The following is a 13,945-nucleotide window of genomic DNA, read 5'->3' as shown; positions in this document are numbered from 1 at the left end:
CATCATGGCTGTTGGCCTTGCTTAAGAACCTACAGCTGCCAGGTTCAGCAAGTATACATATCTCAGCCTGGTTGCCTGGGCCCCCTTTCCTTGCCAGGCTATTGTCCTAAAGTTTTGTCCCACAGTCACTCTGTGCGACCAAACCTACCCTCCACGCTTCTTACTACCTCCACAACTTTGCTCACACTGCTTCCTGCTGCTCAGGCTGCCCCACCCCTTCCACTCTCTCCCAATTCTACGTTTCTTCCAGGAAGTCTATTTTTCTCCTCTTATAAGTTCCTTAGACATTATCTAGTTCAACCTGATACAAGGATCCCCTCTGCTGACCAATCAGTGGAGTGCTGTGTTCTACCTTCCCATCTTCAGTGACAGGGAGTTCACTATCTACCTACCAAGGAAGCCTCTTCTATGACGAGATAGCACTGTGAGGTGATTCTTTTTTTTTTTTTTTTTAAAGAGTTACTTTTTTTTTTTTTTTAAGAAATTCACGTTCTTTTATTTATTTATTTATTTATTTATGACTGTGTTGAGTCTTCGTTTCTGTGCAAGGGCTTTCTCTAGTTGCGGCAAGTGGGGACCACTCTTCATCACGGTGCGCGGGCCTCTCACTGTAGCGGCCTCTCTTGTTGCGGAGCACAGGCTCCAGACGCGCAGGCTCAGTAATTGTGGCTCACGGGTCCAGTCGCTCCGTGGCATGTGGGATCTTCCCAGACCAGGGCTCGAACCCGTGTCCCCTGCATTGGCAGGCAGATTCCCAACCACTGCGCCACCAGGGAAGCCCCAAGGTGATTCTTTATTCCAGAAGAATATGCCTATATTTTACTTTCCCCACAGTGGTCCTGGTTCTGCCCTTAGCATAAGAGAAATAATACTGCAGTACTTAACAGCATAGGCTTTGAAATCAGACCTGTTCTCCTACCCAGCATGTCCTTGAACAAAATGCTTAACCTTTCCAAAGTTCCAGTCCTCGATGGTAATACCAACTTCCTAAGGCTATTAACAAAGTTAAAAAAGTAACTATGCAAAGAGCTTAACACTGTGCCTGGCACAGAGTAAGGATTTCATTGTTATCATCATCATCATTTAAGTCTGATTCCTCTACTTCTGTTGCATTTGAAGATAGAAATTGTATTATCTGAATCTTTTCTTTTCCAGGCTAAAGTCTCTTCACTAGACTGTAAATTATATGAGGACAGATGTATCTCTATGTAATTATGTGTATTTGCCGCCACATCCCCACGTCTAGAACAGTGCCTGGCACACATATAATAGACAGTTATAAACACTGAATTGTCTTGAATGCTGTCCGTTTCAGAGTTTCCATACCCTTCATCATTCATGTCACTCCTCTCTTTCACTGTTTCAAATGTTTTTGGCAACGTGAAATCCAAAGTTGAATTCACAACTTAAAGGTGGGCTAACCAGAGGAGGAGAGACTAGATTAGCCCCTCCCTCAGGATATACACCATATCGCTTACTAAAGGCTGGCATAACTTGCCAGCTTCACCCCACTGCTGGCTCAAGTGGAGCTTGAAAACAACTGAAACTTTTCAATCTTTTCACACATGATGACTTTGTGCTCTGGGCTCTGTGGAATTGGAGCTGCAGTCATGCCAAATGGTGAAACAATAACAGAGCTTTTTCCATCTAGAGATTCCTCTCGCTCTTACTATCTGGACCACTCAACTGGCTCCCAGCAACTGCAGCCTGGAATTCAGAATGATCTTTCTAGGAACCTTTGTTTCTTCCTCACAAATAGAGTATACGCTTCCAAAGGGCAAGATCTGACTGTCTTGCCTTCTCTTCCACATGCCAGCACAGGGCTGAGCACAGAGTAAGGACACATGGATGCCCTCCATCTACAGCAGGATTACAGTAAGGATTCAGGGAAACTGTACAGACAAGCCTCAGGGCTCCCTCTCCTCTCAAACAGCACAGCTCGGTCGGTGTTGTGCTTCTAGCCGGTAGGCAAACGGGAGCCAGTCCAGGCACAGACACAGATGTAAGGCCTGCACTCTGGCAGGCCGGCTCCTAGAGGCTGCTCTGCTGAGAATCACCTTCCCTGATAGGGATGCACTCCTAGAGGACAAGCCAATATCAAGAACACCTCTCCTCAGGGAACAGCCTGTCTAGACAGCTTCAGGGACCGTTCTCACAGGAAGAGGAGAGAGCCACGCAGGGTGAGGGAGCTCACCTCATCACTTTCTTCCACATCCACGTCACCATTGGCATCATCATCCATCAGCTTGTGGATGCTGCGGACTGCATCAAAGCTGAGCTTCTCATCCTCACTGTGGCACAGGGGCTTGTCAATCCGGCAAAACTCTGTACGGGAAAAGCAAGAGACAACATTACGGGGGGCTGCCACCCAGCTCTATTACCTACCTGTCTCACAGTCCCTGGCTTCTAGCACCTGACTCGTCACGTAGCCACTTAACAGACTATTTGTACAGTGATAAAAGTATTTCATATTAACTGTCTTCCCTATATAGGGTCAATGCTTTATTATCCTAATAGTTCCTTGGCAGGGAAGTCAAGCATAGGGCTAGGAATACACTGGGATCTGCACAAAGAACATGAATAAATAACTCACAAGGAAAAAAAATACAAGTGAGAGAAAATACAAATAGCTGATGAACACAGGAAAAGGTCTCACTAGTAATCAAAGAAATACATATTCAAATGAAACATCATTTGTAGTCAATAAATAAATGTGAATTAATACAATCTTTCTAGAAATAGGAAAACAGGCCATTTGTTCCAAGGCCAGAGTACTACGTAGTTTTCCTTTTTGTTCACTTTGTCACTGCCTGTACATATAATGCCAGCCACAGGCTAACTGAGGAAACCCTTCACATCTTATGCCTCCTCCAGGACAGCTACATTCAGCAAGTATCTGCTAGACATCTAAGGTCCTGAGCACATCTGACACAACAGCATGGAGGTCTGGAGTGAAACTTCCTCCACCCACCACCATACAGTCATACAGCAATAAAACCAGCACAAGAGCCTAGCCCACCCAGTCTCTTTCATGACACCTAATCCTCTCTTACGAACCTGGAAAACACCTAGCCTGATCGAGGCACATAGCAGAAACAGCCTGGAATCTAGTCGTAGCTCTACTGTGTGGCTCTAAGGAGGTCACTTCCCTTCTTCAGGCTTCAAGTTCACTATTTGAAAAAGACATTTTAACTAAAGGTTCTGGTATTTCTTCCAATTCCTAGAGTATAAAATTCCTCTTTCCTTTCGACCCGGATCTTTCTAGGCAAAATACTCTTCAGATCACCCCCAAAGAAGACAGAAGAAAAACCGTGACCTCCCAGATAACGGAAGCAGTCACAGAAGAGAAAGCAAGGACAGGGTGAAGAAGCTGTGGCTGTGAAGCCTTCTAGAAGGCCCTGATCAGAGACCGGAAACACTCTAATCCATCTAATCATTTACTTGTCTGCTGGTCAGAAACAGAGACAGGACTGGACAGGTCACCTCTCTATCGCTTGCTAGTTGCTCAAATCCTTTTCAAAATGAGGAGGGTTATAAATATTAAATTTTTTAAGTCCCAGATGTGACTCAATAAAAATATGTTGGATATTGAAGCTCACAGATGTTAACGGATGTGCCCAAAGTCAAAGGCCGCTGAAGAGGCACAGCAAGAGCCCAGGTCTGCTGACTCGCAGGCCAGCACTTCACCTGACTGCCTTTATGCCAAGGTAACCAGACAGCTTTAGTTTCATCTTCTGGAAGCCACGGACAGTAATGCTAGTAGGAAGCACACTGAAGAAATTGTTTTATAAAAGAAAAAAGTAGATAAATAGTATGCATACAAAAGAAATAAGTACCTCCATGGAACCTTAAGTTCCTCTACCTTTGTCCTGGCAAGGTGGAGTGGAAAATGGAGGGTGGGGTAAAGGGGTGGTGGGTACTGAGGAAAAGAGTAGAAAATAGCCAAAAATTAAGGCATTGTTTCTCAGTTTCCTCACCAACGAGAGCTCTTGGCATGATTGCTTCATTCAACAACTCCTATCCACAAACTACCTATCCCCAAAAAATTGCAGTAAGTAATGACTAGTTCATAGATAAAGCACACAGCACTGAGATTAGCATAACCAACATAACACTTTCCTTCCCTTATTCCTGTGTTTATATTATTCAAAGGTATATATAATTGCCTATAAGAGCTTTTTGATCAGCATATGACATGCCCATTTAAACAACAATTATCGAGTACTCTTCAAATGTCAGGGTCTATAATCAGCACAGGGTATAAAGAGATGAATCAGACCTCATCTTTGCTCTCAAGGAGCTCAATTATAAAAGTGGGGGAGATAAGCAATTAAAACACTATGTTCTAAGTTCCATAATAGAAAGAATTGAGGTTATGCTAGGGGTCAGCAACTTCTGTAAAAAGCCAGACAGTAAACATTCAGGATTTATGGGCCATATAGTCTCTGTTGCAGCTACTTAACTATGTCATTGAGCACAAAAGCAGCCACAGACAAAACATGAGTGAGAGAACTGAGCTGTGTTCCAACAAAATTTTATTTACAAAAACAGGTGGTGGGTTGGATTTGGCCCTTGGACCATACTTTGCTGACCCCTTTTCTAGAGCTCCATAGGTAGCACACCTGAAGCACATCAGATCGACAGATTTCTGACCCAAAACAAAGAAACCTAATCTTTTCATTAGCCTGTATCCACCCACAGGATGAACCTAAGTAAAGTACTTCTATTAGGCTTTTAAAAAATAATGGGAATAGTTTACCACGCTCTAGGGACTGGGGTCTCCAGGCTGGGCACAATTGGCCTACAGCAGGTCCAAGAAATTTGGGCTTCAAGCATCAGGCTCTAGTTTGTAACCTGATCAGACAGACAGGTTACCTTTGCTGCTGGCATCATCTGGCACAGAGAAGGATTAAAGGGATTGAGGATAAGGGAGTACAAAATCTTGATGTCCCATATGGCCATAGAATCCTGTCCAGAAAAATCATGTCAGCCAAAATTCACAAATAATTCCTTCAATGAAGCATTTTCTAGGCTGTCTCTCTCTCCTTCCTGAGACCTTTTCTACCTTCTCTTAATACATTCCAATCTGGCAAGGTTTCCCAGACCCATCCGGAAATTACCTTAAAAGATCCACCCATTTTAGCAACACATTATTACCACAATGAAAGAGCCCTGCACTTGAAGTCAGAACACATGTGTCAAAATCCCAGCTTCATCAGTTACAACCATATGACATTGGACAAGTTGTTTAACTTCTCTGAGCCTCCAATATCTCATTTGCAAAATAAGGATAATTAACTCTGCTGCATAGGGTTTTTGTGAGAGTTAAGCAAGACCACATTTGTTAAAACACCTAGCATAGGGCCTGCATGAAGTTGACATTTAATACATTTGTAGTCTCCTTTTTTCCTCCCAGAGCAGCAAGTGAACAGTTCCCATCTTTTGCTAACTTCAGCCACTTTCCCTCTAAGACCATAAAGAATCAAACACAGGCGGTACAGTCCAATCACATTGCTCAGACGAATGTTCTAGGTGAGCTGGCAAGCAACTCTGACAATAGCCTGTCTTCCCACAGCATTTATATGTCTATCACTGGTAACATTTATCATACTGTGTTGTAGTTGTCTATTTAATTTGTCTTCCCCATAAGGGCTTGGGACTATGTACCCAGCAACAAGAAAAGGCCAGGTTCTTGGTAGATGCTCAGTAAATGTTTTTTGAATGAATAACTAAATACCAGCTCTACAATTATGTATGGGATTTCTGTAGGCAGAAAAGAGAAGAATTTTAGGTAGAGAGAATAGCATAGGACCAAGTTTTAATATTTTTGGTCTCAGGACTCCTTTTTACACTTAAAAATTGAAAATCCCAAAACTGCTTGATATTTACTATATTAGAAATCAAAACATAAATTCTAATATTTAGTAATTAATTCATTTTAAAACAATAAAATCTCATATACATTAATATAAACATGTTTTTATGAAAAATAATTGTTTTCTGCAAAAGAATTCATGAGGAGAGTGGTATTGTTACACATTTTTGTAAATCTCTTTAATGTCTGGCTTGATAGAAAACAGCTGTTACAGCCTTATATCTGTTTCCACATTCAAGGTGTTGTTTTGATTGAAGATCAAAACATAGATATGCAGTCGGAAAATGCAGGAGTATTTTAATAACCTTTCAGATAATTGTGGTCATTCTTCTCTGATACTTCACCAAAACTCAACAAGTAGTAAGTTTATTAAAGGTTAGTTACAATGTGAAATCTGAAACTATACAGATGAACTTTTTGTGCTCTATTACAATAAAATCCATTGGTCTATCTTGCACTTTGAATGGATCTTTTAACCATAGGTGATTTTTCTTTTTCTTTTTTTTTTGGTCGCACAGCATGTGGGATAAGATCTTAGTTCCCTGACAAGGGATTGAACCCACGCCCCCTGCAGTGGAAGCATGGAGTCTTAACCACTGGACTACCAGGTAAGTCCCTACCCATGGGTGATTTTGAAACATGATACACTAATCATTTGGAAACTAGTGATTCGATGAGTTAGGCAGAGCTTCCAAATTTGACACAGTTCATTTATACAATATCAAAATAATCACAATTATTGATATCATCACTGATTTCATCAGAAAAGCTGTAAATTTGGAGAAGCTGTCAAGCTCACAGTGACAGATACAAGTTTTCCCAAACTCTTATTTTCAATTAAAAGCTGGAATTTTATCATTGGCAACAAATACTATCAGTTGTTCTCCTTAAAGTAGCAGACTCACTTCATTCATTTTCAAGATGTCTGCCAAAAACATAAGTCTGAGTAATTGCAATTTGTCAGTTATTCTTTCAAGTAGAACTAGTGTTCCCCGAGAAAAGGAGGTAGTTCAGCTTGCAACTCAATCACACAAATGCATTTCCTTGAGATAAACATCAGGCTTCTACATGCAGTAAAAGTGCTTTATGCATACTTCCTGTTTTATCACACAGAATACTAAAGAGACATGTATTCATGGGATACAATTTAATAAAATTAATAAATAAAGGTTTAAAAAAAACTGAGAGGGCATGGAGGTGAGGAATGCAATGATTACTGGCACAATTTTGTGCCACTCTTTTGACTCCTGTTAAGGTGCCAGCAGTTTTACCTACTAATTACTTCTGCACCAACACTGCAAATGTACACACGATGGAAAAAGCCAATAGCATCTTAGTATTATTATTAAAATGGCTTTGACCTTCTGGATCCCCACAAAGATCTTGGTGACCTCCAGTGGTCTGCAGACCACACTTTGTTAACCACTGGCGGACAAAACCGCAAAGGCTTTTCCCTCATGTCCAAATCTCCTCTCCTTTCTCAAGGCAGAGCTAATCATTTACTGTTCTATGCTCCAAAGCACTTTGTACATAACTCTGTTATATTAATTCTCATGCTCTGAGTTGTTTGCATGCCCCATCCAGAAAAGGGCAAGGACTAAATTTGACTCACTCTATCCCCCAGGGCCCAGTATGGCACCATCACTAATATCCACCTTGTCAAGTATGAAATCAGTAAGTGCTGGCTGAACGAATGAATGCATGAATGAATGGATTCATAACAAACCATCTCCCCAAAAGGCAACAGAATTCTTGAGTGCAACCCACCAATTCCCACCACCAATATCCACCACCCACCTAATGCCTCTCCTCTCCCAGCACTACCATGCAGAGCCACTACAGTTGAGCTGGACAATGGATTATGTGATGTGAGACACAAGCCCAGAGGGAAAGAAGTGAGAGAAGCAGCAGTCAAGGAAGAAGGTAGAGAGAAGGAGGAGAGAAGGGCACTGGTCAGACTGTTCCTCAGCACTTGGCTGGAACCTGAGGGGAATCTGGATGGAAATGGCTAAATTTTACCAACAGGGGCCTCATCTCTGAAAATAATTTCTCCCCCTTCACCCTCCACCCCCCAGCCAGGACTGGCAGGCTTTGCAGTGACTCTGAGGGGATCAGAATCCACACTTACCCTTAGAAAGGGCTCAAAAGACTGTAAGACTGAGAGCATGAGCCCTGGGAAGACTTTCAGATTTGACCAAGGACCATGAGGTCCCAGAGATAAAACAGCCTGGAACCTAGAATGAGGATGGGGCTGGGGAGGAGGGCAGGGGACCCTCTAGACAAAAATGTAAAGGCTGAGAAGGGGAACTGGCAAGAAAAGGTCCCCCCCTGGAATACAGCACGTAGCAGGCCTAGCCACAGAGGAAAGAGAAGTCAGATTCCTGGGCTGTGTAAAATCCAGCCTACCTGAGGGATGTTCCCTCCCCTGTTAGAACATCACGTCCTCATATCCAAGAAGAGGCCCAGCTCTTCTCAGCAGGCGGCAGGAATTGAGAAGCGCTTTCCTTCTGGACAAAGCTGGCACTGGTTTCAGCTACCCAAGCAGCCCTGACCCAAAAGACTTCTGACCATGCTCACTTCTCCTCAGAGGGAGAATACATAAAAAATAACCCATAGAGTACCAAGACTGAACCCTAAGGTAAACCATGGGCTTTGGGTGATTACGACGTGTCGATGTAAGTTCATCCTTGGTAAAAAAAAGAAGCACCATTCTGGTGAGAAATGTTGATAACGGGGCTGGCTATGCACGTGTGGAGGCAGGAGCTATATGGGAAATCTCTGTACCTGCCTCTCAATTCTGCTGTAATCATAAAACTGCTCTAAAAAATAAAGTCTTAAAAAAAAGCATAGCCTGTAATATGTGTGTGATTGGTAGAGATTTTGTTCAATTCTTGTTAGCCTGCTTTTAAAAATATTACATATGTTGATTATAATGTGAGATAATTATATTCTCACTCTAACCTGAGATCTGAATACTCCAGTAACAGTTGTTTATTTTATTTTTTTCATTTTCTTTTTTTTAATTAATTTTTATTGGAATATAGTTGCTTTACAGTGTTGTGTTAGTTTCCACTGTACAGCAAAGTGAATCTGCTATACGTATACATATATCCCCTCTTTTTTGGATTTCATTCCCATTTAGGTCACCACAGAGCAGAGTAGAGTCCCCTGAGCTATGCAGTAGGTTCTCATTAGTTACCTATTTTATACATAGTATCAATAGTGTATATGTGTCAATCTCAATCTCCCAATTCATCCCACCCCGCTCCTTTCCCCCCTTGGTTTCCATGTTTGTTCGCTACATCTGTGTCTCTATTTCTATTTTGCAAATAAGATCATCTGTACCATTTTTCTAGATTCCACATATATGCATTAATATACGATATTGGTTTTTCTCTTCCTGACTTACTTCACTCTGTATGACAGTCTCTAGGTCCATCCACGTCTCTACAAATGACCCAATTTCGTCCCTTGTTATGGCTGAGTAATATTACATTGTATATATGTACCACGTCTTCTTTAACAGTTGTTTAATTTATATTAAACATAATTAAAGAAAGTCATCAGTGGAAAAAAGATAATCCATAGCATCAACTATGTATAAAGCTCCAATAAGCAACATAATGAGATATACCTCCGAGTTCCACCAGCATTTCTGACTTTGTACCTCATGTAGGCTTACCACAGTCAGCTTACAGCTGCAGTTATCTGAGGGTATCTGAGGGCAGAGCTATGTCTTTTTCATTTTTTCATAGCACCTACTACCACCTCACACATGATATATTTGTTCATTTATTTGTTTATTGTCTGTCTCCCTCCAATAGTTGTAAGGTTCACAAGCAGGGACTTTTTCTGTTTACTGCAGTATCCCCAGGGACTCATACAGCGCCTGGCACATAGTAGGTATTCAATATAGATTTGTTGAATGAATGAATAAATCTTTGTCTTCCCTAATGTGCAGAGCAGACTTCTCCTCTCTACCTGACTCTTAAATGTTGGACTTTCAAAGAAATCGGGCTAGGCTCTGTTCTCATACTACACTCTCTCCTAAGTAATCTTACCTCTCCTCACAGCTTCAACTACCATTTAAAGAAATTACTAGCTATTACCAACTCCCAAAAAACAAAATGATGTTTCTGGTTCAAGTTTCACTTTTGGCCTACAGAAACCCACAGACTCCAACTACCTACTAAACATCTCCATGTGGATGTGTAACAGGCACCTCAACTCATAATGTCTAAATCTAAACTCATTACCTTTCCCCCAAACTTCCTACTTCACCAGTTGTTTGTGTCAGAAACCTTGACATCTCACTCTCCCTCACTCCCCACATTTAATCAATCACCAATCCTAGTTCAAGACTCTTAACTATTCCAGATCTCATTCTCCACACAGCATGTCACTCTCAGCAGAGATATTCTAAATACTTAATGAGCAATCAGCAGGAGTGCTGGCTATAGGCAGTGCTGGTGCATACCACCTGCATATCTGTCCAAGGCCTCTCCCTTCTTAAAACCCTTCAGAAGTTTCTCATTATTCTCAAGATAAAGTTCAGGACTTCCCTGGTGGCACAGTGGTTAAGAATCTACCTGCCAATGCAGGGGACACGGGTTCGAGCCCTGGCCCAGGAAGATCCCACATGCCACGGATCAACAAAGCCCGTGCGCCACAACTACTGAAGCCCATGTGCCTAGAGCCCATGCTCCACAACAAGAGAAGCCACCGCAATGAGAAGCCTGCACACCACAATGAAGAGTAGCCCCCACTCGCCGCCACAGCAACGAAGACCCAACGCAGCCAAAAATGAATAAATAAAATAAATAAATTTATTTAAAAAAAAGTTCAAAGTCCCTACTGTGGCCTGCCAGGCCCAGAAAGATCTGCCACCTGCCACCTTTCTGGTCTCATGTCCAGCAACTACTGCTGCTTCGTGTGACCCTTCTTTGACGTGCCAAGTTTCTTCCCTCCTTTCCACACAGCGCAGTGGTTCTCAGCTCTGGCAGCATATTAGAATCACCTAAGGAGCTCTTAAACTGCTGACACGCAGGCCCCAGTATCTCTATGGGTGAGACCTAGGTATGGGTTTGGGTTTTGGGAGTTTTTTTTTTGTTTTTTCTTTAACTGAGAAATAATACACATACAGTAAAGTACATAAATAAACATAAGGATCAATTAAAAAATATATATATATATATATCCATGTAACTTTCACCAAAATCCAGATACAGAACATTCCTAACACTCCAGGAAGACTCCCTCCCCTTGCCCCTCTCCAATCACTACTACCACGACCCCACAGTGGTAACCACTATTCTGACTTTCATCACCATAGATAAGTTTTGCCTTTTATTCCAACATTTATTAAAATGGAGCATGGATATTTTTAGGGTACAGTTGCACAAAATAAAATGTCCCCATTCTAAGTGTACAGTTCAATGTGTTTGACAAACATACGCATTCATGTGACCACCACCCTGATCTAGAACACTTCCATGGTCTAGAACACTTCCATGGTCAAAATGCTCCCACTTGGCTCTACAGTGCCAACCTTCTTCCCTGTCCCCACACAACCACTGATCTGATTTCTAGCATTAGAAATTAGTTTTGCCTCTTCTAGAACTTCAAATAAATATAATCATAGCTCTGTGCTCTTTTGTGTCTGGCTGCTTTTGTTCAGCATGATTTGAGATTCAACCATGCTGTCACATGAATCAGTAGTTTGCTCCAATTTATTGCTGAGTAGTATTCCATTGAATGGATATACAATTTGTTTATCCATTAACCAATTTCTAGCTGTTACAAATAAAGGTTATGAACGTTAGTGTATAAGTCTATGTGTGGACACATGTTTTCATTTTTCTTAAGTGAAAATGAGTTTTTTATTCCTTGAGTTTCACTAGGGGTGGAACTGCTGGGTTATATGACAGGGGTATGCTTAACTTTTTAAGTAACTGCCAAACTGTTTTCCAAAGCAGTTGTATCACTTTATACTCCCACCAGTAAGCACCAGTATGAAGCACCAGTCCTGTTGCTTCATACACTCTCTTATACCTGGTGATGATGCTAATGTGAAGCCCAGGTTGAGAACCACCCAGATTTTATATGAAAGGCTCTTCTCTTTCTTTTTTTTTTTTTTATAAATTTATTTATTTTTTTATTATTTATTTTTGGCTGCGTTGGGTCTTCCTTGTTGCACGCGGGCTTTCTCTAGTTGTGGCGGGCGGGGGCTACTCTTCATTGCGGTGCGAGGGCTTCTCATTGTGGTGGCTTCTCTTGTTGCGGAGCACGGGCTCCAGGTGTGCGGGCTTCAGTAGTTGTGGCGCACGGGCTTAGTTGGTCCGCGGCATGTGGGATCTTCCCGGACCAGGGCTCAAACCCGTGTCCCCTGCCTTGGCAGGCAGATTCTTAACCACTGTGCCACCAGGGAAGCCCTCTTCTCTTTCTTAACCTGCAACTCTGACTCATACTGCTGGTCTCAGCTTAAATACTTTTTCTCCAAAGAATCTTCTTTGATTCATCTTCTTTCCCAAACTAGTTTAAGCCCAAATTATATTTTCTCCAAAGTACCCTATATTTTTCATTTATAACACTTTTCACAATTGTAATTATTTGTGTGATACTTTGCTTAATATCTGTCTTCTCCACTAAACTGTAAGCTCCATAGCAGCAGGAATCATGGCTATCTTCTTCATGGCTGAATCCTAGCTTCTAGCCAAACTCTAGCACCTAGCAAAGTCCCTAGCACAACAGTTGGGCTTCAATAAACATTTGTTGAATAAACAAATGAATGCCCAAAAGAACCTGTTGCATGAAGGAGCAAATTCAGAGATGAACAAATACAGTCCTTGCTCACAAAAAGTACTAGAATGAGCATAGTACATGAGTTACAAAGACACAAAGTAGAATATGGTAAAGGGTCAAGAGACCAGAGCAACAGGAGACAGCACAGTCTGAACAACAGGTAGAAGGCAGTGGGGGCAGAAGGGAAGGCTACCTAAGCACAGCAGCCCAAGAGCAAGGAGCACAGCATCTCACACAGTTTGATTTATTAAAAGAATCAAAGTCAGAACTTCCCTGGTGGTCCAGTGGTAAGACTCCACGCCCCCAATGCAGGGGGCCCGGGTTCGATCTCTGGTCGGGGAACTAGATCCCGCGTGCGTGCCGCAACTAAGAGTTCGCATGCTGTAACTAAGAAGTCTGCAGGCCACAACTAAAGATCCCGCATTCTGCAACTAAGATCTGGTGCAGCCTAAATAAATAAATAAATAAACAAATAGGCCAAAGTCAAAGGGTTCTTTTTGCCAATCTTGCAAAAGCTCCTGGCATAGAATGGGAGTAACAGATAGTGGGATCCCTCACCATACTCAAACTCTAAATGGCAGAGTTGGAGGAGCTTTGGAGGGCATTAAGGGCCACTGCTCACTTTACAATTAGAGAAGGAAACTGAGGCCATGAAATGGGGTTGTTTTGCCATAGGTGGGCTGGCAAAATAGTGTTAGAACCAGATTAGAAGCCTCACTAACTTTTTTTTAATTTATTTTATTGAAGTATAGTTGATTTACAATGTTGTGTTGATTTCTACTGTGCAGCAAAGTAATTCAGTTATACATATATATAACATTTTTTCATATTCTTTTCCATTATGGTTTATCACAGGATACTGAATATGGTTCCCTGTGCTATACAGTAGGACCTTGTTGTTTATCCATTCTATATGTAATAGTTTGTATCTGCTAATCCCAAACTCCCAGTCCATCCCTCCCCCACCCGCCCTCCTCCTTGGCACATACAAGTCTGTTCTCTATGTCTGTGAGTCTGTTTCTGTTTTATAGATAAGTTCACTTGTGTCATATTTTAGATTCCACATATAAGTGGTATCATATGGTATTTGCCTCTCTCTTTCTGACTTACTTCACTTAGTATGATAACCTCTAGGTCCATCCATGTTGCTGCAAATGGCATTATTTCATTTTTTTATGGCTGAGTAGTATTCCATTGTACATGTACACCACATCTTCTTTATCCTTTCCTCTGTCAATGGACATCTAGGTTGTTTCCATGTCTTGGCTA

The 13,945-nt window shown here is 41.8% G+C and overlaps 2 protein-coding genes across 12 annotated transcripts in view; both read right to left on the bottom strand.

Annotated features, from left to right (window-relative positions):
- The window catches only part of STIM1 (stromal interaction molecule 1), a 199,438-nt gene that overhangs the window by 88,804 nt on the left and 96,689 nt on the right, over nt 1–13,945 (bottom strand). For all 10 annotated transcript variants that reach the window (XR_014250450.1, XM_082411380.1, XM_082411382.1 and 7 more), the window contains exon 2: nt 2,195–2,325. Coding sequence is in view for 9 of the 10 variants with exons in the window: in XM_082411380.1 (XP_082267506.1) it covers nt 2,195–2,325 (131 nt within the window). In the remaining variant the exon portion in view is untranslated. The remainder of the gene's footprint in view (nt 1–2,194; nt 2,326–13,945) is intronic.
- PGAP2 (post-GPI attachment to proteins 2) overlaps nt 2,243–13,945 on the bottom strand; it is a 150,639-nt gene continuing 138,936 nt past the window's right edge. For both annotated transcript variants that reach the window (XM_082411415.1, XM_082411412.1), the window contains exon 8: nt 2,243–2,325. The gene's annotated coding sequence lies outside the window, so the exon portion shown is untranslated. The remainder of the gene's footprint in view (nt 2,326–13,945) is intronic.

The sequence above is a fragment of the Balaenoptera physalus genome (genome assembly GCF_965194825.1).
Source record: "Balaenoptera physalus genome assembly, chromosome: 10".
Taxonomy (NCBI): Eukaryota; Metazoa; Chordata; class Mammalia; order Artiodactyla; family Balaenopteridae; genus Balaenoptera; species Balaenoptera physalus.
This window is presented reverse-complemented; position numbering and strand designations above follow the sequence as displayed.